Source organism: Vipera ursinii (assembly GCF_947247035.1).
Source record: "Vipera ursinii genome assembly, chromosome: 2".
Taxonomy (NCBI): domain Eukaryota; kingdom Metazoa; phylum Chordata; class Lepidosauria; order Squamata; family Viperidae; genus Vipera; species Vipera ursinii.
Genome location: NC_139513.1, coordinates 124352397 through 124377548, shown reverse-complemented (window position 1 = coordinate 124377548; position 25152 = coordinate 124352397). Strand labels below are relative to the sequence as shown.

The 25152-nt window shown below is 40.7% G+C and overlaps 2 protein-coding genes across 4 annotated transcripts in view; one reads left to right on the top strand and one right to left on the bottom strand.

Annotated features, from left to right (window-relative positions):
- Positions 1–25152, top strand: part of ANAPC11 (anaphase promoting complex subunit 11) — a 127223-nt gene continuing 102071 nt past the window's right edge. Inside the window, exon 1 of the mRNA XM_083353958.1 lies at positions 1–4. The gene's annotated coding sequence lies outside the window, so the exon portion shown is untranslated. The remainder of the gene's footprint in view (positions 5–25152) is intronic.
- On the bottom strand, positions 3662–23171 carry MCRIP1 (MAPK regulated corepressor interacting protein 1). Of its 3 annotated transcripts, XR_014491262.1 has the most exons (8): positions 22944–23171; positions 22318–22378; positions 21699–21817; positions 21169–21270; positions 18774–18883; positions 7950–8102; positions 4185–5638; positions 3662–3838 (listed from the first exon to the last, which is right to left on the bottom strand). XR_014491262.1 is itself a non-coding variant. In XM_083353009.1 (5 exons), exons 2-5 carry the CDS (start codon positions 22323–22325, stop codon positions 18819–18821), a joined length of 294 nt encoding a protein of 97 aa, XP_083209135.1. In that variant the 5' UTR covers positions 22326–22378; positions 22944–23171; the 3' UTR covers positions 17890–18818. The 3 variants fall into 3 exon arrangements, 2 of the variants coding, with proteins under 2 accessions (XP_083209135.1, XP_083209136.1); XM_083353009.1 differs by lacking the exons at positions 3662–3838; positions 4185–5638; positions 7950–8102 and having other exon boundaries at positions 17890–18883; XM_083353010.1 differs by lacking the exons at positions 3662–3838; positions 4185–5638; positions 7950–8102 and having other exon boundaries at positions 17890–18883; positions 23087–23132.

The following is a 25152-nucleotide window of genomic DNA, read 5'->3' as shown; positions in this document are numbered from 1 at the left end:
GAGCGTTTGCTATCACCATCGTATTCTCTTGACAAAATTCTATCAGCCTGTGCCCTGCTTCATTTTGTACTCCAAGGCCAAGCTTGCCTGTTATTCTGGTTATCTTTTGGCTTCCTACTTTAGCATTCCAATCCCCCATGATGATAAGGACATCATTTTTTGGTGTTAGTTCTATAAGGTGCTGTAGGGCTTCGTAGAACTGGTCAATTTCATCCTCTTCAGCACTGGTGGTTGGGGCACAGACTTGGACTACTGTGATATTGAATGGTTTGCCTTGGATTCGAACTGAGATCATTCTGTCATTTTGGGGATTGTATCCCAATATTGCTTTTCCTACTCTTTTATTGACTATGAAGGCTACTCCATTTCTTCTGAGGGATTCTTGCCCGCAGTCGTATACCTGATGGTCATCTGAATTAAATTCACCCATTCCTGTCCATTTTAGTTCACTGATTCCTAAGATGTTGATGTTCAGTCTTGTCATCTCTTGTTTCACCACGTCCAGCTTTCCTTGATTCATGGATCTTACATTCCAGGTTCCTATGGAGAAAAAATCTTTACAGCATCGGACTTTCCTTTCACCACCAGATACATCCACAGCTGAGCGTCCTTTCGGCTTTGGCCCAGTCGCTTCATTCTTTCTGGCGCTACTAGTACTAGCCCTCTGCTCTTCCCCAGTAGCATATTGGACGCCTTCCGACCTGAGGGGCTCATCTTCCAACGTCATATCTTTTTGCCTTTTTGTCCATGGGGTTTTCATGGCAAAGATACTGGAGTGGGTTGCCATTTCCTTCTCCAGTGGATCATGTTTTGTCAGAACTCTCTGCTATGACCTTTCCATCTTGGGTGGCCCTGCACGGCATAGCTCATAGCTTCATTGAATTACACAAGCCCCTTTGCCACGACAAGGCAGTAATCCATGAAGGGGTAAGACTGATTACAAGCACCTTATCAATTAAGAATGATAATGTGTTAAAAATCCATTGTGTTTGTTGAGACCCTTTGAGATCTCTAAAATACTTTGATGTATTTCAGTTCAGCAAACTCTTACTGAATAATTAACATATTAGTTATGTCTCATTTTTCCAAAATAGTCCATCTGAGATCTGCAATGGATGTCCTGAGAGATTTAAATGCTCTTACTTTGTCCTTGAATATTGATGTTAAGCTTGTGTAATTTATATATATATACTGTATATTGTGCAAATTGGATTGTCCTTTGCAGAATCCATAGGGACATTGCTGGCAGATGATGTCATATCTCACATCAGAGAAAGAATAAGTAAAGAAACCACTAATCGTGTTTGTGTGGTTGTTGGTGCCTATAGTTAGGCTGTTGGTGTAAAAGTGGGGGCAAGCTGGGTTTGTTGCAGGTTCTCATACTAACATATATGTTCTATTGATGTGGAGTCCTTGGTGGTTTGTTTGCAGATGTTTCATTATCTAAGTGACATAGTCCAGAGGCCCCCATCTTTTTGGGCACCAAGGACCAGTTCTGTGGAGATAGGTTTTTTTCCGTGGACCAGAGGGGGCGTGGTTTTGTGTGCTGCCTGCATCCACGGATGGGGCTTCACTTGTTTGCGTGGCCCGGTTGCTGGTATGCCACGGAATGGTGCCAGTCCATGGACCGGGGGTTGGAGACCCCTGACATAGTCAGTGCTGGTGAGTGGGATTTACTCCCAGTTTATATGCAGTAGTTTGCCCTGCCAGTGTCAGTAGGGGTGCAATTTCCTTGATGGGTATTAATTACTGATTGGCATCTTTGCTTTTCCGGATGTTGGCTGCTGGAGGGAATGTACTCTGATCTTTTTGTTTTCTTTTTAGCATTTTTATTGTCTCTTTTGAATGTTGTATAAATGTGGTTTATCTTTACATATCTATTGATGACTGATTTGTCTGAATGCCAACCTTCCAGGAATTCCTTAGGATGCCAACCTTCCAGGAATTTAGTCTGGTCTAGGATGCTTACAATTTCCCAGTTGAAACTATAGTTGGGTTTGTTCAGGTGTTGTGAGATCATGTCTTCAGAATGCTACCGTGTTTTCCCGAAAATAAGACCCGGTCTTATATATTTTTTGCCTCCAAAAGAGGCAGTAGATCTTATTTTCGGGGCATGTCTTGTTTTTTCTCTGACACCTGTCTCGCCTTGTGACAGTGGCACCGACAACCCTGTCCAGCAGGAGCCCTTGTGGCTGCTGGCCCACTTCTGCGGCCGCTCGCAGTGGCTCGCATCAGGAGACCGAATGGCCTGCCATGCCGTGCCATGCTGCTGCCACAAGGCAAGGCTGGTGGGGGAGGGGGTGGAGCTGTCTCAAGTGCCCCATAGGTGCAGAAACACTTTTCGCCCAGAGCGAGACTGGAAGCTTCATCTGCTTCCAAATGGGGCGCTTGGGAACAGAGTAATTAGCTTCATTCCCAAGCACCCGATTTTCAAGCAGACAAAACTTCCAGTCTCCCTCTGGGCATAAAGTGCACAGCATATCCGGATTGCCTGCCTCCCCCCTTCCGCCTCTGCCTCCTCACTCGGATTTACCTGCATTGCGCCAAGGGGCTGGCGCACTGCGGCTGCTGCCGGGCACCATTGGCCCCTGTGAACTCACTGCTACTTGTGCTGGCCACGCCCACCCACCCCCAGGGCTTTTTGGCAGGTAGGGCTTATATTAGGCCCACCCCAAAAAAAATCAGGCTAGGGCTTATTTTCAGGGTGGGTCTTATTTTGGGGAAAACAGGGTAGTTAGTGTTCATGAATTCTCCCTGCTGGTCTTCTGCCTGACTTACATAGTAGCTATTTACAGTCCTTATGTTGTATGTCATAGATATTTTTCTTCTTCAGTTAGCGAGTCTTTTGGTTTACTTTGATTTTTTTAAGTAAACCAAAAGATCTGGAAGCCCAAGGAGAAAAGAACAGGAGTTATCTACAACGTACCAGATAGCAGAATGCATCTATGAATACCAACTAGCTGCAGACAGAAGACATAATGAAAATTCCTTAATTTCACAACACATGGACTAGGTACAGAGAGCGCCAAGGACTCTACAGTTCAACCTTAGCTACATATATTCTACAAATAGATTATACATTGCATAGACTATAATGTAGGTAATATATTGTATACATTACACAATATCCTCTATTGTTCTGTGGTTTGTAGTTAATTGTGAGAAACTGCTTGGGCCACTGTCTGTAGGCAAGTACGAAAAATGACGCTGCACTGAGATGTTACGTATATTTCATCTTTAATAACTGGATTGTGTGGGGATTAAAATATATTTTAAAACAGGCCCTCTTATTAGTAAATAAACTTAAAATAAACTTTCTTACCACAGTTGTTAAGTGAATCACTGCAGTTGTTTCACAGGTTGTTAAGTGGATCTGGTTTCCCCGTTGTCTTGGCTTGTCGGAAGGTCGCAAAAGATGATCACGTGACCCTGGGACACTGCGACCATCAGTTGCCAAGCATCTGAATTTTAACAATGTGACCATGGGGATACTGCAACGGTTGTACTGTGTTTCCCCAAAAATAAGACTGGGCCTTATATTAATTTTTGCACCAAAAGACGCATTAGGGCTTATTTTCCGGTTAGGTCTTATTTTGGGGGAAATACAGTACTAACTGTTTCCATATGGCTGACAATCTTAACTGGGGGTTATTTTGGGGGGGGGGGGTTAGGGCTTATATTATGAACATCCTGAAAAGTCATGCAAGGGCTTATTTTCCGGTTAGGTCTTATTTTGGGGAAAACACGGCATGTGTGAAAAATGGTCATAGGTCTCTTTTTCCAGTGCTGTTGTAACTTTGGACAGTCACTAAATGAACCATTGTAAGTTGAGGACTATCTGTAAAGGTAAAAAGGTAAAGGTTCCCCCGCACATGCATGCTAGTCGTTTCCGACTCTAGGGGCCGGTGCTCATCTCCGTTTCAAAGCCAAAGAGCCAGCGCTTGTCCGAGGACGTCTCCGTGGTCATGTGGCCGGCATGACTAGACGCCAAAGGTGCACCGAACGCTGTTACCTTCCCACCGTAGTGGTCCCTATTTTTCTACTTGCATTTTTACGTGCTTTCGAACTGCTAGGTTGGCAGAAGCTGGGACGAGTAACAGGCGCTCACTCTGTTACGCGGCACTCGGGATTCGAACCGCCAAACTGCCAACCTTCTGATTGACAAGCTCAGCGTCCTAACCCACTGAGCCACGGACTAATCTAGATTTCAGAATTAATTTAAAAAATATCCTATAGAGCATTTGGATGGAAGCTAGGATTTATACTTAGTAAATACAATTAAACATTCTCTTTATAACTTTCCATTTTAAAGAACAAATTTTGCCTAGCATAGTTCAGTGGCAGTATTTATGATTAAAGGATCTATTGATATTCCAGTTTGGACCTGCAACATTTTAAGCTTTGGAAACACCTAATTTACAAGGGATTATTAAATGTTATGACACAGAAAGAAATCTACAAGTATTCTTTCCAACATTTTGCTGGCCATTAATCAATCTGATATGCAATTTCCAAATATTTCCACCTTAGATGTACTGGACTTGTGTTTATATAGAAAAGTCTTGCGTAAATCATGTTTTTGGAAGTCAACATCTAGGCAAAGAAAGCAAATTCTCAGTGCTGTGCTATAGTGAAAAGATTTATTCTTCAGTACTAGAAAGATAAAACACATGGCCCCAACTATACATAGTCCTCAACTTACAAACATTTGTTTAGTGACCATTCAAAGTTACAACTGCACTGAAAAAAAATGACTTATGAGCGTTTTTCACACTTCCAACCTTTGCAGCCACGTGATCAAAATTCATAAACTTGGCAACTGGCTCATATTTATGATGTTTGCAATGTCCTGGGGTCATGTGATCATCTTTGGCAATATTTTGACAAGCAAAGTCAGTGGGGAAGCTAGAATGGAATGGAATGGAATGGAATGGAATGGAATGGAATGGAATGGAATGGAATGGAATGGAATGGAATAGAATAGAATAGAATAGAATAGAATAGAATAGAATAGAATAGAATAGAATAGAATAGAATAGAATAGAATAGAATAGAATAGAATAGAATAGAATAGAATTTATCCCATTCCTTCTGTAGAGTCATGATTGGTGAGTGCTTTCCTCACCAGCTGATGATGTTGTTGTTAGCTGCGAAGTCGTGTCCGACCCATTGCAACCCTATGGACAACGTTCCTCCAGGCCTTCCTGTCCTCTACCATCTTCTGGAGTCCATTTAAGCTCACGCCTACTGCTTCAGTGACTCCATCCAGCCACCTCATTCTCTGTCATCCCCTTCTTCTATTGCCCTCAATCTTTCCCAGCTGATGATAAAGAGCAGCAAAGGCATGGGCACAAAAAAGAGCTTTGCCTATCACACATTGCACACCCATAATGAGATCAATGCTGTCCAACAGGGACTTGGAGCAGACACAATAGAGGCAAAATAGGACTGGCAATGAAAGCAACCAATTTCATGCTGGCACAGTGTTCTGTTGACTCAAAAACATTTGGCTCTCCATTATCATTTGATAGTGGTAAAGGTCCCTTGTGTGTACTTAGGAACTTGTCAGGCTTGGCTACTTCTTCAATTACATTTCTTGGGATACCAGAATTATAGGCTAGACTGGAAAACTGGAAAACTGAAAAACAAAACAGAAAAAGGTAACTGGTCTTTACTCAAAGATGACTTTCCCCCCCCCCCTAAGGCAGGGGTCTGCTGAAGTCCACAAGTCTTAAAGTTGTCAAGGTTGCAGACCCATGCCCTAAGGTGACATATACCGGAGTGTCCCTAATGCAGCAACAATTCTGCAAAGTAAGCTATGTGAAGACAATATGACTAGCCCAAAGTTACCCATTGAACCTGTGGTCAAATGGGGACCTGGATTGCCTGCTCCCACGTCTACTGTAACTCTATTACACTACAATAGTTCTCCACAAAAAAAACCACATGATTTTTTCCAAAGCAGATTACTGGTTAAACCCACAGTTAACAGTATCATTCCTTTTATGTGCATCCTCTGATCTCTGAGTAATTGATGATGGAGTCAGGATAAATACTGTTTAATAAGTTAATAAGGCCCTGATTCTTTTTTAAGGTCATTAAAGATTATTAAAGCAGTCTAAGAAGAAAGTGATGCAGATACATATTTAGCTCATTCCATTATTTCACCATTGGTTAAAAGTACTGATGAACACCCTAAACTGCTTCTAATCCCACAGAGTTAATGTTTTCCCTCCATATTTTAACTGTTAAAGTTAGTTAACTGTTAAAGTTAGGAAAACAAGTTTTAGAATATCTCCAATACAGATAGATTATTTTGGTATTTATTAATTAAATTTATATGCTGCCCATCTCGCTATCCAATAGTTTTAGCACTATGGAACTCACTTTTATTACAATGCATTTGCCTTTCAGTGAATACAAATCTGGTTTTATTTTTGCTTTTTGCCTTTTCTCCCCTCCCTTAGGTCATACAGCTCATTTGTTGGCCCTAGAAATGTACAGGCAAAAATTGATTCCTTACGATATGTGCAGGAACACACAAAACAGAACAAAAAGGAAAAAGGAGAAAGGGTTACTATGACATTTGCTCACGCAATGAAGATTCAATCCCGGGATTGACCCAAGTAGGTTAAACCAAATAAATCTGCCTCTGTTACAAGCAAGACAGTTTAAACCATTGTAGATCCTATCTGTCCCTACTGAAATTGCCAGATCCTTCAATGTAGGGCATACATCCAAGGATATGACATCTAGTACAGCTTTTTTAAAAACTGAATCACAACCACTTAATATGAAGATGAGTTTAAGAGATTTTTTTTTTAATGTGGACTTTGGCCAAGTGTGTCACCAGAACTGAGTCAGACCAATGAGCCACATTGCCAAGAATAACCAATTCCAGGTACTATTAAGTAGCTTCAAATATTTCCCCTGATCATCACTGCCAGCTTAGTCTTATATTTTTAAATATAGCACATAAAGCCTAGACATCTTAGCAAAGAAGCCCGATATACTGATCCTCCTACAAATTTTAATTACTATATCCAATCCTGTTCATAATATTTTCCACTATGCCTTGCAAAACCAGAGTCTATTCATCAGCCAAGAGAAATTTTGAGAGAGGAGTGGGGATTCTGTTAGTTTTACATCAAGTGGCTCTTATGAACAGTTGTTAAAGATGGAAATCACCATGCTAGAAGGTGGTGAGGGATCTTGTACTGTTGCAGAGAGCTGGGGGGAGAGGAAGACAGCAGAGAAGGGACAGATTTCATTCCCTGCTCCTCATTCCTCCCATAGCAGGAGCAGGAACTTCTGTCCCCTCTCTCATCATGCGAGAGCCGCAAGTTGGTTGACCTTGCTTTCAAAGCACAGAAGATGGACCATTGTAGGAACAGCATTTTCCCACTTTCCTCCTGTTATGAGGATAGAAAGGAAGCACATCGCTGAGACCTGAGTAAGAGCCTTGAATTTTGTAGACTTGAAAAATAGCTTAGTTTTTGTAAATACTATGCTGCAGGTAATTTTCAAGCATTTCAGACTCCCAGGAAGAAAACGTCAACTTGTAAAGGGTAATTTAATGTCTTGATGTGATTTCCACCAGCATTGCTGTCTTCACGGGGTAAAATGATGCAGGAAGTCATCAGTTCATAGATTTTAGTCAAAAATTGAGGCAATACTACTGAAATAGTCCATGAAACTGCTATGCAGCATTTGCAACATTTTATACCTAATATAAACTTTCACATTATTGTGTGCAAGAAAACTGAAGATCCAATAAAGTAAAAATCTTAGAAATAGCAGCCAGAAAACCTGTGGGGAACAAGATAAAAGATCAGTAGCCAAGTGACAGCAAGCTTTACATTTGGACTTGTAGGAATAAATGTTGGAGACTTCAGGAGGCTTCTAATAACTGTAACAAAAAGAGAGTAATTAACCAGAAACTGAATTACCTGGGATGAAACATTTGACCTCAGTGTTGAGATGGAAGATTACCACAGAAAAGTAGCCAACAACGGTAGCTGTCCACTGAAGGAAATCCATGACTACTGGAAGACATAGGTGAGTATAATAGAATCTCCTGGCATAAATCTTGGCAATGATACCTGATATCGGAGGAAATAATGGGACAGTGAAGAACAAGAATTCCCTATAATTGGTAAATAAAGGTCAAAAGCCAACAAATCTGACATATCCTAGGTGCAATTCTGATGGCATATTGTGCATTTTCTTGACTTTTAAATAGCTGTATCATTAGATTTTTCCATAGATGGAAAATGTGTACAGAACATGACTGCTGAGCATCAAGCTATAGTAAATTAGGAAGAAGAATTAGGCAGTCCTGGACCAATGTTCTCTTCCCATGATAATGAACCATGATCAAGAATACTCAGTATTGAAGGTACTGATACACAAAATTACTAAAGTGGGGAATGTCAAAATCAGACGTCATCAACACCCATCCACACCAGATGCAAAGAGAGTTGGCCTGATTTGGTGCTGGTTTTGAAAGCTAAGCCAGTGCATTAACCACAAGTTAATGATGGGCAAATAACCAGTCTAAATGTAGATCTACAGTAAACTGTGCTCTTGAGATATTAGGTTTATGTGTTTCCCCAGCACAAGCTATCCACTTTAGCTTCAAAAGGAAGTACCATCATTCTCAAATAACCCCTAACTTTTGTAAGAGTTGGGAATAACTCCCTGGACTCTCACCTGCCTTTTCCATTCATACATATAGGAGTGTCTGAGACAGATAGGCCAACAGGCTGACAAGGTCTGGCATGATTTGTGTTTCTTTGAATGCTTCTTATCATTTCCAAATGAAAATTAACCATACCCAGCTATCATTGTTTTGTTTGTATCAACATCACCATCTTCTGGCTGAAAGTGGAATATCTCACTAACATTATCAAAAATGTTAAAGGCCAGTGCTCTGATCGACAAGCACAATTCAAAGTACACTGGAGTTGTTCCCCTCCCCCCCAAGAATGGAGACAAAACATTTGCAGCCAAATTGCCAAGCTCGGAGATCAAACTGACAGCCCAACTACCAACCTGAGCTACTAATATTCAAACACATCTCATTATCCAAAATATTTTGCCAACTGAGGCATAGAATTCAGTTCTATGACGGGAGAAAAAAACCTGCATCACATTTTGAATACAACATGCTATCTCTTCTCTCATCCTTGTCAAATGATAGAACCAACTTTTCAGTATTTTAATTTCAGCAAACTCTATGAAAGACGAAAAAGGAATAAAGGGATAGCCATACATTTTTGAAAGGAGAACTGTTAGGCAGGGCCAGTCCAATGCAATATTTTGAAAGGGCTCAACAATTTTAAGCTGCATCACAACACATCGGTTGCTACTTTTCAAGCAGACCTTAAAGTGGAATATACATTTTTGCCTTTCTCTCCTCCTAGCTATCTTTCATGCATCCTGTTGCTACAGGATCTTGGCTGCTGATCCATAGATGGAAGAAAATTCTTCCTTGCATTCTTCCCTTTCCTGTTTTTCAACTCTGCTTTATTCACATCTCACAATATGATACAGAACTCTTTCTGGATCTATTTCATACATCTAGCAACCTTCACTCAAAATCTACCAGAAATACTTCCAGGTTAGGTTTATTTAAAGGCTGACTTTAAAATAATAATTCTGGATCGTAATCTATTGACTTGGGTGACTGGCCTCTGCTTTTATTCTGGATGCTTTCCCCAGATTTGTTTATCTTTCTGGGAGGATAACTGTTCTCACAGTTCTTTATTTCTGTAGCAAATCAGTAAAAACGTTTTGCTAGAATTTACATTTTGCGAGAATTTTGCAATAGATTGTTTTCTGTGGGGTGCTACTTGTCTTTATTTCTCTGTAACAAGTATACAAATGGTTGTCTGCATCCATCCTTTCAGTCTGCATCCATCCTTTCAGGCTGTGTGCGTGAAGTTACAGCCTTTCTGTCAATCTCTTCTGAAGTTCTGGTGGAACCCAACTCATATTGTCATACATTGGTGCCATTTTTATTTGCCATTTATATTTGCCAACATTGGTAGTTCCTATTTTAATTTTTATTGGTAAAAAGGTGACTATATTTATCACTTTTAAAAAAATTGCTCTCTTCTGAACCACTGCTCAAGAGGGTGGGGAGAGGAGAGCTGAACCTATCGTTGCATGCCTTCTTGCTATGCAGCCAAAAATGGTGGCCTTTTATTTATTTTCATGTATTTATTTATTTCCATTTTCACCACAACCCAAAAGCATAGGGTTGTAAAAGTCCTCTCTCACAAAGACACAGACGCACAAATACATTGGCACACTTTGGAAGATAGTGGTGGCATCAGGAGCTAGTGAAGCACCTGCCCAAAGCAGAAGGCAGAGACAGGAAGGGGTATCTAAAAAACGGCAGCAACCCTCCAGCATCCCACCCTTTGGGTTCAGCTATTTCACTGAAATTGGTTTAAAATATGGCTCCAGAAAAGGCACTCTCCAGACAGGGCCTATCCTATCAACAGGGGCATGTATTTTCTCTAGCCCATCTTATTTTGGAATGTTGATTTAAAATAAGCTTGTTAGACCAAAACAGAATCACATAGTCCAGACTGCTGTTCCTACAGAGTTCAATCAGATGCCTTTGGAAAGCCCACAATAAAAGTTCTTTGTTATTTCTGTTTTAACCCTTAAAACAGTTTGGTGCCACATTAAGAAGCAGCGTGGCCATCTCAGTGTTCATTTCTAACTTCAGAACATTGATGAAGACGTTGGAAAACACAAATCCTTAAGGGAACCCACTGTGTGTATCCTACTGTCTGCTGTTGAAAGTTCTAATCATCTGCATTAGATCATCCTATCAGTATGCTTGTCAACATTATCATATCACTAAATAGCCAGCACGTTAAGCTTTCCCCTTGCAGAGAGTTATGTTAATTTTTCAGTCAGAGTTGTCCTTGAAGCTCAAGGCTTGGCAATTTAAGATAGTGTTGTTGCACCAGCTTATCTAGAAGAAAATCATTCAGCCATTTTGGTTATAATTTCCTGGATCCATTTAAAAATAGTGTTCACTTTCAAGTTCTTTTATAGAAAGGACAATTCTAAGAATGTATTACAGTGTACGTTTTTGTTAGGCGGGCAGGAACATTATATTTGAGTTGGTAATATAATCTGTCATCAAGAGAGCCACTATAACCACTATAACATAGTATAGTGGTTAAATATATTGAATTAAGAATAGGGAGACTCAGGTTTAGTTCACTCCCAGTCAGGAAAGCTTTTGGAGAAATCATTGGAGAAGGAAGTGCTGCCTATTCTGCCCTAGACTCATGGTGAAAAAGCAGGATATAAATCAATGAACAGCTTCAGCCATGGTGACATTTATAGAGACAGTAAAAACAAAAACAAAAAAACCTTTTAGATTCCTAAAAATCTGTCAAACAAGTCTACTCCTTCTTGTTTACATAACTTCCTTTTTCAGCAGCATTTGTTTATTTTCTTAATTTCATTCTTTTAAATATTTTTCCACTTCCATTTCCCACATCCTTTAAAAGAAAAAAGGCCACCATTTTTTTTTAAAAAAGTATTTCCTGTAACGGGACAGGATATCAAGTCAACTGATTAATATATCAACAACAATGCAGCATGCAAAATAAAAATGCAGAAATATTTATTCATCTGGGTAAACATCTCATGATATGTATTGGTTTTTTTTAAAAAAAAACTTCACTTAGGAATAATTGTTTTGTCAAAATTGAAGAACAGTGCACTGTAAAAATTTAGATTGCTAAAATGCATGGAAGAAAAAAGTCAAACTAAGCAGTTCATATTGGAAAATTGGGAAGGCTTTTAAAGATTGAGAGGTAACTGGGTCTTGGCAAAGTTAAAAAAGAGGAATAATGTCTCTAGCAAGTTTAACTTTAGATGGCGTTAAGCCCTCAGGGTCAAAAGAGGAAAACAGATCTGAGTATATTAATAGAGGTAGCCTTTAAATCCTACACTCCCTCCATTTCCCCACATACCAAGAAGGCGTTATGCTTCCTCACAGGATTGTGCTATCACATCATGTAGAAACCACTCCTTGTAAAGACTGCTAGAGCTATTAGGATGACCTCCATGATCCTCTACATGCATGCTATGAGGCAATATAAAACGAGACGGGGGTGGGGCTACATCCCTTCTGCAATAAATGGGGTGACTAATCTACTGTTTGTGAGTACCTCTCTAGGCATCCATAAGGCTAACCGAGCTGTTTAAAATAAATAATTGAAAAATGGTCAATTAATTGGTCAAACGTCAGCACAATTTTTTGTGTACTTCCTGTGCCCTTCAGCAAGATAATGGTAGGATGTAAGTAAGTGCAAAACCGATCTTTTGGGGATCAGAACAATCCAGAACTCTGGAATGCCACGTAGCACAACCATTTTGTTTTTTATGTTTTTTCTCTGAGAAGTATCAGTACACACTCTGTGAAAATATGCATTTTGCTATTAACATGCCAGCTGAGATCAGACACTTTAGACCTTCTGCCCTTTTCTGTCCCATTTTCTCAAGTGTTTTATTAATTTGACCTTGTCATGCTGCTGCTAAACCCCAGGAAGTCCAAAATTAGATCTCACTCATCCATCATCTAAATTTGGATGAGGGGACCATTGAGATGGCAAGGGAGCTGCGTTTTAGTCACTATCCTGTCTGGTTAATTGTATATAACATTGACAAAGATTCTGTGGTGGGGGAGAGGAAGGTTGCAATGATCAGTAAGAACTTCACCTTTCTCTTCAGATTTCCAGTGCACCAGAGTGCTGATTCTAAATCTTTGCATTTGGGATATGTTTAGGATTCTGCAGGTATATTGCTCCCTCTGATGCAAAAGTCTTCTTACCTGTGCTAGCATATGTGTTTTTGGACTTGATGTTGAAGAGCCTCTGATCAGTGATCCTAAGAGTCAACCGTGTGGATGGCTCAACATGCCACTGGTGTGTCTCTGATTATTTGGATACCATGCCAAAATGGAACCATCCCAAAATGTCATAAGGTAGCAACTTATACTCTGGATGTGGCTTGTTAAAGATGATGATGGTAATGAAGATTTCCCTGTCATCTCAGGATTAATGTTAACTGCTAAGATTGTTTTTTTTTATTTCTACAGGAGTGGGAGTATTAAATAACCCACCACCAGAGGCCAATGAAATGTTTATGACTGGTTTTCTTGCAACACCATGGGGTCATGCAATTGAGACTGGCTGCTTAGCAGAGCCAGATTAGCTGCTTGAGACATTGGAGATAAAAGTAATGAAGCTTAGCATATTATAGCTAGAATGCAACCAGAGGAAAACACACAAGATCCAATTCTACATAGAAAAGAACACTTTATCATAATGCTCTGTGGAAATACAGATAGCAAGACTGTTAAGGCTTTGGTTGAAAAAGATTTATTAATTCTCTCTCTCAAAGGGAATTATAACTCAACCCTCAAAAGCTTGTTATAGAAGTGCAAAATATGGTCCGCCAATATCTATTTAAATCTGAATCACCTTCCCAGAATGGCTAGGAGCGAATGTACGAAGTCCATTTAAAGTATTTTTGGCAGCCTTTGATTCTATTCTGCGAGAACGACTCTGGAGGAAATTAGGCATTACAACACTAGACAGTTGTCTTCTTAGGCTAATAATACTATTACACCAAGCCACAACCACTAAGTGGTTAATATTTCCTGATGATTTAACTCAGGGGGTCTTCAAACTTGGCCCTTTTATGACTTGTGGACTTCAACTCCCAGAATTCCTCAGCCAGGCATGCTGGCTGAGGAATTCTGGGAGTTGAAGTCCACAAATCATAAAAGGGCCAAGTTTGAAGACCCCTGATTTAACTGAACTCCCTTTTAGTAACGACAGCATAAAATAAAACTATCCTCCCCAAACTATTATTGAATATTTACATTAACAATAATATTGAAATGTATGCAAAGTTAAAATTCCATCCTTTCTCCCATGCCCATCATCCCCTTCTTTTTGCCGATGATGCAGCCAGCCAATCTGTAACCCAAGTAAGCCTTTAAAGATGACTTAAAACTCTTTATCATTTTACGGCTGTAGGTAACACCTCAAAATAAATTACTCCAAAACAAAAATACTGCTATTCTCCAGGAAAAGCTTTAAGAACCCAGTTAGAAGGACAATTAACAGCAAACTCATGGAGGAGGTAAATTCCTTTAAATATCTATGTTCAGTCTTTTACCTGCTGGTCTACTCAAACAAGACTTCAAGCAGAACCTCAAAATTATCCCCTGAAATGTGCAGATCAATTTGGAAACAATTATATCTCATCCGTTTTTAAGTTATTTAAAGCCAAAGTTCTGGGTTTGACACAATATGGTCAGTGTGGGATTCAGCCAGTTCACACCAATTCGGCAAAACTGGTAGCTAATTTTTTGTTGCCCAGGCCCTGAATGGACTTCTGGAAGCGGCATCCACACAGAGAACCGGTTGTTCACATATTTGAATCCCATCACTGCAAATGTTACTCATTTTTGTATTAATAAGAGGCCTTTAGGTTTGGAAGCAATCCAAGCCAATTTCTTGCAAATCTTAGGGGCCTAACTAAAACTTCATCATTGGCTGAAGCAAGTCTACTGGGGAACTACCTTAGTTCTTCTCACCTGACAGGGCAGGTTCTCCTCCAACCAGACTAGTAATTTGGAATACTGCAGTCTTACCTTTTCAGCACTATCTGCTTTGGGACTTGATCAAATCTTGGCTGAACTAAAGCAGAAGATTTGGGATCTAGGTATGCAAAATCATAGAACCAACATTTTGTTAATATATCCTTTTAAAGCACAATCCCTTTTTCTCCCGCGTCTCCCTATCATATTTCTATATCTCATATGCTCCACAAAGGAGACTTTACTTTGGCTTAAACACTACCTATTAGGGAAGACCTGGTAGGTATATTAGTGTCCCATATGGAAGCTGAACTTGTTTTTGTTAAGGCTCAGTGGTAGAATCACTCTCATGTGTGCTATTAAAATGCCTGTGACACACCCAACAGAGATCAAGTTAATACTTCCAATTGTTAGTAACTCTAATGGAAGCAGCCCACTTGTGGCTTTCTGAGATAAATTTGTCAGACACTTTGAAATAAAAATCACTTGTAATCAGCTTGTGTTGGAAGATTTCCATTGCTGAAACTTAAAAGATGCACATAAATTTTGATCAGCCACTGACAGGTTTCATTCTTGCTCACTTTGACTTGTATTTAAAACATAGAAAACATGCATAGCACAGCTTCTGAAAATTTGTTCAATCCCCTTTTCCACAAGATAATGCTTCCATCGGAGGCATTATCTTTTTAGTGTGTGTAACAAAATAAGGTGGGGTAGCTCTGTGTATCTGCTCTACCCTAATTTTATTTCTATTTATGTGGGCCATGAATGTACAGAGTGGGCTGCAGTGATTTTTTTCCCTTGCAGTTTTTTTTTTCATTTTTGTCATTCCCTACAATTTTTTTCTACAGTCCCTGCAATGTTCTTGGTTAGGTTTTGGGACCTGTTTGCCATTTCCTACCTCCTAGAGAATGACTGGCTTTAGGTAGCCCAGCTGGTTTCTAGCCTGAGGCACACTGGAACTCAGGTCTCCCAGTCTCCTATTCTGATGCCTTATTAACCACTACACACCAAACTGGCTCCTTCTACTTTAATTATTTATACTTCTTTCTCTGTTGTACAATTTCTTCCGAACGCTAAGGGTTTTCTTTAAGGCAAATAGTATGGGTATTTCCATACAATTCAACAGTCCTTGGTTAAATTCCATTCAGAACCCATTCACGTAACTAACACTTACTATGAAAAATCAAAAGCTTTTTTTGTGCGATTTTAGATTTTTCACCATTGTGATTTAACCTAAATTTTAAAAAAAACTTCCCCAAAATTGCACCATTCTAGTCTGTTCCACACATAAAATTATTCAAATCAGAGGCTGCAGTATGATATAACATAATACAAGCAGTATTGTGTTCTTGGAACATTCATTATTTGGATTCAATGTAAGATGTAAATTTCACTTCAGAAAAATAATTACATAATGTCCTGGAAAAAGACTCCCTGAAGGGAGAGAGCACAGAAAGATCATTCTGGAAGTCTGTTGAGCTGCTTCCTTTTTCCACCAAGGCCTTTATTGACAACTATCCTGTCTAAAGGATCTTTGAAGAGAGAGATGGAAGAAGGCACATGGCAATCACCATATAATACTCTCCCCAAAACCATTACCACCAATTGATTTTCAAGGGCCTATATAGAGATCATATTTACTATTGAGAAAATGAAAATTGTTCATTTAATTATCCACATTTCATGTTTTCAAACATCTGTATGGCATTCTGATCTAGAATTCTTCATGCTGCTTTTATATGTATGATTTATTGCTTGCTAAAACATATTCAGGTTTCTCATCCATCCCACTATGTTATTTGATTAAGGCAATTATTGCCCAACTAAAGCAAACATAAAAGGCTTAGTAAACAAAATAAAATATCAAACTTCCTAGGAAGATACCAACAGGAAAATGGAGCGAGCAGAAAAAATCTACACTATAGCAAATGATTGCTCCAGCTTATTCTAATAATCTGATTCAGTTTGCGGACGAAGGAAAAACTTTACTAATATCAATAAAACAAAAAAAGTCCCCTGGATTGAGATTATACAATGAAGCATTCTTCCATTTAGGACAACAATATGTTGACTTGTAACTGTCAAGGCTGTTAAAAATGCCTTCTCAAAAACTTATGCATGTTTACACCATTCTGCTACAAAGCATGTATGATTTTAATCCACAGAATTTGTACACAATTCACTCCCTTCTTAAAATGCCAGCTAGGATCCCTCAATTTGAACACTCAGCCAGTACGACACAGGTACTGTAGTCCTCGCTTAATGATCACTCGTTCAGCGATCTTTCAGTTACCACAGCACAAAGATGACTGGTCCTCGTAGTTGCAGCTGCTGCAGGTCCCTAGTCACCTCATGGTGGTTTGGGCATTTGACATCCAGCTCACAATTATGATGATTGTAGCATCTCATAGTCATCATCACTGCCAGATTCTGACAAGCAAAGTCAATGGGGAAGCCATGAGGCGGTCACAAATGGCAATCATGTGACTCTGCAATTACTGTAATGACCATGCAGAATTTGTTAATGACAACCTGAACTGTCACAACTGCTGTCATAAATTGGTGATGTCATGCTTTATGATCACACTGTTTGATAGGACTGCCAGTCCCAATTGCTAATAAGTGAAGACTATCTTCATATGGGGTATAGGAAATAATATATGCTGAAATAATATATTCTCTGTGTAAGAGCCTTTGCTTCACATTAGCACCTATAAGCATTTGGTTCTCAATAATCTCACTTTTTTCATTTCAAGATAGAAACACTATTCTCAGGTATACAAAATATGAAGAACAGTACAGAATAAAGTTGTTTCCACTTTGGAAGCATCAGGAAACACTTCTGAAGCCTCTTCCTGCAAAACAGATATTTGCTAGGTTCCTTTATCCAACTATAGAAGTTTGAACGAAGATGCTTAATATTCTTTCAGGGATATGCCACATTAGAACCAAAGATGTAACAAACAAGGTGAGGGCGAACTGGTTAGCTGCAGACCAAGCTAATAGTGACTTTGTTTGCCACTAGCCAGTGTCAACACAAAATAATGATTAGGAAGACGAACAGAAGTATTATCACTACAGTAAACTAGAAAAGAAATAAAGATATTCTTCCAAGAAAGGCAATACTAGGTCAGGAGAGGCTTATTACTGGCCACAAAAAGAATATAGAAGTAGATAACTACCGTAAGTGACTTCCACTTTAAGAATGCAAGATAAGCTCACATAACAGAATGTCAAAATGACTAAACAGTTTTATTTACAACACCCCTTAAAGACAGACACAATTCAAAGGGGGACATAACAAAGGGAAAGAAACAGCCACCATGCCCTTTCCTACCTATTTTAGGTAGGATCCCCAATACCAATGCCTGGGCTAGACACAAGCATGGGTACTTCTGCCACTTGCTGGTGAACAGCACACACTAAGGCTGTCCCCAGCCCTGCTGGGGCACAGAGGCTGGGCTCTGGGGCTAGCTCAGAAATGCCACCTCCCCCCTGGCTGGGGATGCTAGTCAGCAAGGTATAAAAACCACAGAATCTGGCGCATCTTTTCACCACATGGTAAGGGAGACCAGGCAGATTTATCCAGGTGCAGTTGAATCTCAAAACGTTTGCACTTAGGAAACTGTCCTGGGCTTGAAGCTTCTATTGTTCAGTTCTTCTTCATCACTGTACCAACGGGCTGAGCAATATTGTTTCATTCTTCAGACAAAAAGCTCAAGCATTAACAGTCTAAAATCTCCTGGTTTGTATTGGCAGAATAGACTACATAACCATTGCTGCTTCTTTCCCATCAGCCTCTCAGATTTTCCCTAAGAAGAGCTGGGTTTTGAGAGGACTTTAGGGAGAGGCTAGGTCTGGTGGTTCCCAATGCTTCTGTCTTATTTCACATGTAGACAGACAGGACACATGCCAGCCACTCGGCCATCGTCAGATTAAAATGTCATTTACTAAGGAAAAAGAACTCCTGGGCTCAATTCTAGAATGAAGAAAGGCAGCCCAGGCCAGGGAATGCTGAGAAGAAAAGGCAGAAAGCCAATCCTTCTTAGGAAATTCAGAGCCAGCCCCAGGCACAATCCAGACCTAAGGAGCAAACCAACACAAAGTTATCAAATTCATGTACCAGTGGCCACATGCCAACAATGGGGCTGGGCCAGCCCAAGTCACTTTAGGATTTCTTAGAGTCCTGTGTGTTCCGTCGCTTTAGGTCGCTCAAGTCAACAGGTTTGAATGCTGTCAAAAAAATAAAGGAAAAAAAATTAGGATAAAACTCCAGATTTCCCTAACTTACTTTCTTCAACATTCCTACTGACTTTAGCAAGAAGAAAATTGCTAGATTCTCCACCGTCACCTAATTAATAATACTTTAAATTCTAATTCTGATGGGTTTGGGTTTTAACATTATTTTAACTAACCTACTACATTGGGCACAATCATTTAACTTTAAATCTTCCATCCTGTATTCATATTTTGTTGCCCTGTACACCACCCTGAGTCCTTCGGGAGAAGGGCGGTATATAAATCAAATAAATAAATAAATAAAATAATATGGACTATAGATAACTGAGACATCTAATTAAAAGATTTGTATCCATAGCTATCTTCACAAGAATGCAACCAACGATATATATTTAAAGAGTTGAAATTTCTACCTAGGAATCATAATCTAAACTGTGCAACTAGAAAATCTCGTAACATAAAACCGAGCAAGGTTAAATGCAGTCTTTCAAATGCATATTTGAATTTTTGCAATCATCAAATTCACAGAGGTTAGAATTAATGGCTATTAATCATAAGCAAGAAAAAATAATGTTTAGTAAAAGTTTATATAGAAAAATGCCATTCTTTATGCTTTTCCTCTGAACTTCCTAAGTGCATTCATTTGATCATTACTATAAATAAAATGTTGGACTAGAATCATAATACTGGGATCTTAGATAATACTAGTTAGGCCATCAAGTCTAACTTTCTACTCTGTACAGGAGTTTAAACTAAAACTCCCATGACAGGTATAGTTATTTGTTCTTGCTTATGATCAATAGCCATTAATTCTAACCTCTATGAATTTGATGATTGCATAAATTCAAATATGCATTTGAAAGACAATGCATTTAATTTTGCTCACTTTTATGTTAGAGATTTTCTACTTGCACAGTTTAGATTATGATTCCTAGGTAGAATTTTCTTGATCTATAAGAGTCACTATGTTATCATAGTGTATGTTTTTAAATAGAGTTTAGGGACGCGGTGGCTCAGTGGGTTAGGACGCTGAGCTTGTCGATCAGGTCAGCAGTTTGGCGGGTCGAATCCCGAGTGCCGCGTAGCAGAGTGAGCGCCTGTTACTCGTCCCAACTTCTGCCAACCTAGCAGTTCAAAAGCACGTAAAAATGCAAGTAGAAAAATAGGGACCACTATGGTGGGAAGGTAACAGTGTTCCGTGCGCCTTTGGTGTCTAGTCATGCCGGCCACATGACCACGGAGACGTCCTCGGACAAGCGCTGGCTCTTCGGCCTTGAAACGGAGATGAGCACCGGCTCCTAGAGTCGGAAACGACTAGCACATATGTGCAGGGGAACCTTTACCTTTACCTTTACTCTCCATTTCCCTGGAAACTTTGTGCAGTATTTTGCTGATGGTGAAAAATATTGAAAACCACAATACATGAATACATTTTTAGTGGAAGACAGCAGGACCTTGTCAAAAGGAAAGGTAAACTGGCAATCTCCAGGTTCTGTAGAGTATATTTTGTCTAGGGGCTCACATATTTGCATATAGCAGTCTATTTATTGTTAGAAAAAGAAGTATCAATATCTTGTATTCAATAAATTGATTTTAAGATCTTAAAAGAAGCTCCAATTTTTGCATAAGTATATTTGCACAGAACTGTTCCTCGAAAAGTTATTTATTTTTTTAAAACACTTCTATTCCACCATTCTATTACTAAGACATCCAACCCAGCTAATTAGTGAGACCAGATACTAGATTATATAATATGAAACTATGACCAATGACCAGCAAGAGATAAATTAATTTTCAAGTATCATCATGAACAATGTGCCAAAGTCCAAATTTAAGACAGAAGGAAATTTCAAAGTCTAGGACCAATTATATAAAAGATGTTGTTTTATGTATCCATCTGCCTCATTACTAATGCTAATGCTACTAATGTTAATTACTAGAAGAACTTTGAGCTGGATGTAGTTGAAAGAATATGGAGCATATAATTCATGGAAGGGGCTAGCTGAAACAGAAAAAGATTAGATGCCAAAGTATCATGACTCTGGACTATCTGTACATTTGAAAGACAACTAGCACACACAAAATTAAACCCAGTAAGTAAAAGCCAATTAATTTGACAAAGTACTGAAATTATATAGTATAAGCGATAAACTTGCAGAACACATTGAAACGTCTGAATTATCTTCAAATGCATACCCACATAAAACAATATGTAATTCATACTGGATGTCAGTAAGTTTGTCATTGAAAAAGAAAGCATTTGACAGTATGAAACTCACCCTTCAAACTTGGATTTGGTACCTTCTCCACATATTCCTCTACAAGAACCCGTTCACCACCTGCCATTTGACTCCGGAGATCCCGCTCCACAGATTGCCAGGCTGCAGAAAAGGGAGAATATTAAGATAGGAAAATATTTCATATGCAGACTGAGGAAGCACTTTCTGACTAAATCTGCCACCTAAACACTAACAGTGATTTTACGCTAATTTTTTTTTAAAAAAAAACCAAGAAAGTATACTGTTTGCAATTAGAGGAGGACCTCATATACAGAACTTTCAATGTTGGTCTGTCAATCCCAAACATTAGATTCATGTATAAATATTCTGACTTTTAAAGAGTCTCATTTTCAGTAAATTTTCTCCACTTACTCATGCCTATGTTTAAAAAAAACATAGATATGGGGGGGGGGGGAAATGACACCAGTACTTGTTAAATGGTAAGTGGTACATAAGTAATATACATGATAAAAGGCGGCATAATATGCCATGATCTAGCAGAAATGCAGCAAAAGCTTCCCACTCGGCACCTTCATAGATGAAGCGCACATTCTCCTCATGTGCAGGAGTGAAGATCTCACTGCTGTTGCTTGGGGAGCGGGGACTGCTGTTTCTCTTGCCATTGTAAACTACTCTGGAAACAGGGGAGCTAGAAAAGAAGGAGATAGGTGAGAAAATTCTGATCTTTGGCAAAATTTAAAAAGCAGGGCATTGTAACTTCAGCCACTTTTCTCCAAACCTGATTACAATTCCCATCAGTCCCTATGGCCAATGCTCTGGATTGACAGGAATTGTAATTGAGGCGTTAGGTTCCAAAAGTTACGATCATTCAGCATGTTCAGGTCTTTTCGAATTAAAAAAATACCAGTTGTAAGCGACATATTATTTTCTTGACTGTCGGTCCCATGTCACTTTCTCATTTTCAGTGTGCTGTGGGAATACAGGATTACCAAATCTAAGTTAATAATCCATCCAAGATTCAAACAATTATCCATCACCATCAGACAACTTACACAGGACACCTCTAGCTAAACAATTGGCCTGCCTTCACCAAGAAAGAACAGCTGGCTGGAAGTCCTAAAAAAAAGTAACAATATATTCTACTAATGTATTTGGTACCAGTACAAATTCAATTGTCATCTTTCTCACCTTGTCATGGCTGCCTCTTGCCCAGCCCTGGCCCAGGTATTGGAAGGATAGGTTGGTGATGCTATAAAAAAAGACAAAAGACAAAAGGCTAGAACAAAGGCTGAGCTGACTGAGGATGGTGTCCCATTAGCTACACATGAGGGAGCAAATTACTTTAGCAACCGAGTGAGCAGGGATAAAAATCGTGCTCAGCCTTGTCATTCTAAGGCAGACTGGATTTCGTGAACTGCTTTAAAGAGCAGAGGGCCATTTCAGCCGCTGTTTCATCACATTAATATTATTACACCATCCCTCAAGCCCCTCATGGTGCAAAGCCCCGAAGACTCCCAGGTCACCCATAACCATCCTCCCGCTCTCTTCCCAGTGCTTCCCAGGGCGAGAACTCTCCCAGATCGGAAAGAGTTCTGCTGCTCTCTACACATATCTCTGCACGACCATCCTTAGCTTCGCCCACCGGACCCCAGAAAAGAAATCTAGCCTTGGGAATGGGATGCCAGCACTGCACAGAGAAGGGAAAAGGAGGAAGCTCTGGAAGCCGACTTGCTGCCTCTCCCCGGCGCCTACCCATTGCCAGTCCGATGGGGAGCTGGCCCGGCGCTAGGCCCACTTGCCCCAGAAGCGAATACCTGTGCGGGGTCAGTTCAGCACCGCGGCGGGGTCGGCAGCGAGGACGGGGCGGTCAGAGCGCCTCCCTTGCTTTGCTTCTTTTTTTTTTATTTTATTTTATTTTATTTTATTTTATTTTGCCCCACCCTCCCAACTCCTTCACCTGGGCCCGGGGAGATCCCGGCCCTGACTTCGCTCGCTGATGCCAGGCCCGGGCGGAAGAGAGCGCCTAGGCCGGGCTGCGCCTGCGCACTGTGGGCGAGTGGGTTCCGAAGAGCCCCTGCCCCGCGTAGCCGCGGGAGAGAGTTGCCATGGAAACGGAGCGGCGGGGCAGGGCGCGGGGAGGGGTAGCCATGGAAACGGGAGTCTGGGCAAAGAGAGCGGATCTGGAAATGGGGAGTCGGGCGAGCGGGGGGGGGGGCGGAGGGACATTTTGGTTTAAGTAGCGCTCCGGGTGCCCAGAGGCAAACCGAGGAGGCGTCGTGGGTGGGTGGGGTGCGGATGTTACCAGGCGGAGAGTGAGAGAGCAGTTCAGGGCAGCGCTGGTGGTGGTGGGGGGGGGGGGCGGGCGACTTTTTTTTGCTTTTGACTTTGTGTCCGTTTCGGGACCAAAGCGAGGTTCTTTGGGTCATCCTGCTTTCCTATTTGCACAGCCCTATAAGGCATATCAATTCATTAGGGCCGTATGGGATATGGGGTCTTCAAACTTGGCCCTTTTATGACTCGTGGACTTCAACTCCCAGAATTCCTCAGCCAGCGTGCCTGGCTGAGGGATTTTGGGAGTTGAAGTCCACGAGTCATAAAAGGGCCAGGTTTGAAGACCCCTGTCAGTTAAGGTGTCTCATCTTTTTAGCTTGTCTCTAGAGGTGTTTGTGGAGGCAGGTAAAGTTTGATATAAACATAGTTCGCTGCTGGCTTTGGCGGGATTTCTGGTAGGTGATCAACCTTAGTGCTGATCAAGGTATCAAGAGGATGAGAGGCGAGTGTCCACATGTACGTAACTCTTTCGGCCGAACTCAAAATTGTGTTGGGGAAAATCGGAGTCAGGAGTATTAGGTATGTTTTGCTGCCTTGAGTTATATGTAAAATATATAATAGTAGTAGCAGTGAGAAAATTGTTAAAAACAAATTTGAACAGTGAAAACACCATTAAAGCCATCAGTACCTGGGCCATACCTTTGGTACGATACACTACAGGAATTATTAACTGAACACAAGCTGAACTGGACAGTTTGGACCAAAAAACAAGAAAACATGAGTATTCGCTACGCATTACATTCCTGTAGTGATATTAATAGATTATAGAAGCGGTGGTGAGACCCCTCCTCAAGAAACCTACCTTGGACCCAACTATATTAAACAACTTTCGTCCGGTCTCCAACCTTCGCTTTCTTGCTAAGGTTGTTGAGAGTGTGGTGGCACATCAGCTCCCTTCGGTTTTGGAGGAAACTGACTATCTGGACCCGTACCAATCGGGTTTCAGGCCCGGACACAGCACAGAGACGGCATTGGTCGCACTAATAAATGATCTCTGGAGAGCTCGGGACAGAGGCTGTTCCTCTGTCCTAGTCCTTCTAGATCTCTCAGCGGCTTTTGATACCATCGACCATGGTATCTTGCTGCAGCGTCTCAGGGGATTGGGAGTGGGAGGCACGGTTCTCCAGCGGTTCTCCTCCTATCTCATGGGACGTTCGCAGTCGGTATTAACAGGAGGGCAGAGATCGAGATCGAGGCCTCTCACTTGTAGAGTCCCTCAAGGATCGGTCCTCTCGCCTCTCCTATTCAACATTTACATGAAACCGCTAGGTGAGATCATTCGTGGTTTTGGAGTCTGGTATCACCAGTATGCTGATGATACCCAGCTTTTTATTTTGACCCCAAACCACCTCAGTGATGCCCTTGATGTGATGTCCCGTTGCCTGGAAGCAGTTCGGGTCTGGATGGGGAGGAACAGGCTTCAACTCAACCCTGACAAGACTGAGTGGCTGTACGTACCGGCATCTCGGGATATTCAGAACATTCCATCTCTTTCTATAGGGGGTGAGTTATTACCCCCCACAGATAGGGCTCGCAACTTGGGAGTCCTCCTAGATTCACAGCTTTCCTTGGAAGACCACATAATAGCTGTGACTAGGGGAGCCTTTGCCCAGGTTTGCCTGGTGTGCCAATTACAGCCCTATCTAGACCGGGATGCCCTACGTACGGTCACTCATGCACTCGTGACCTCTC

Excerpts from the sequence above, each read along its gene's own strand:
- MCRIP1 (XM_083353009.1), bottom strand. Across the intron at positions 21,271-21,698 it reads TGTGCGCTTCATCTATGAAG|CCTGGCAATCTGTGGAGCGG; the intron begins GTGCCGAGTGGG and ends CCTTTTCTGCAG. Across the intron at positions 18,884-21,168 it reads ACCAAATCCAAGTTTGAAGG|CATTCAAACCTGTTGACTTG; the intron begins GTGAGTTTCATA and ends TTTTTTTGACAG.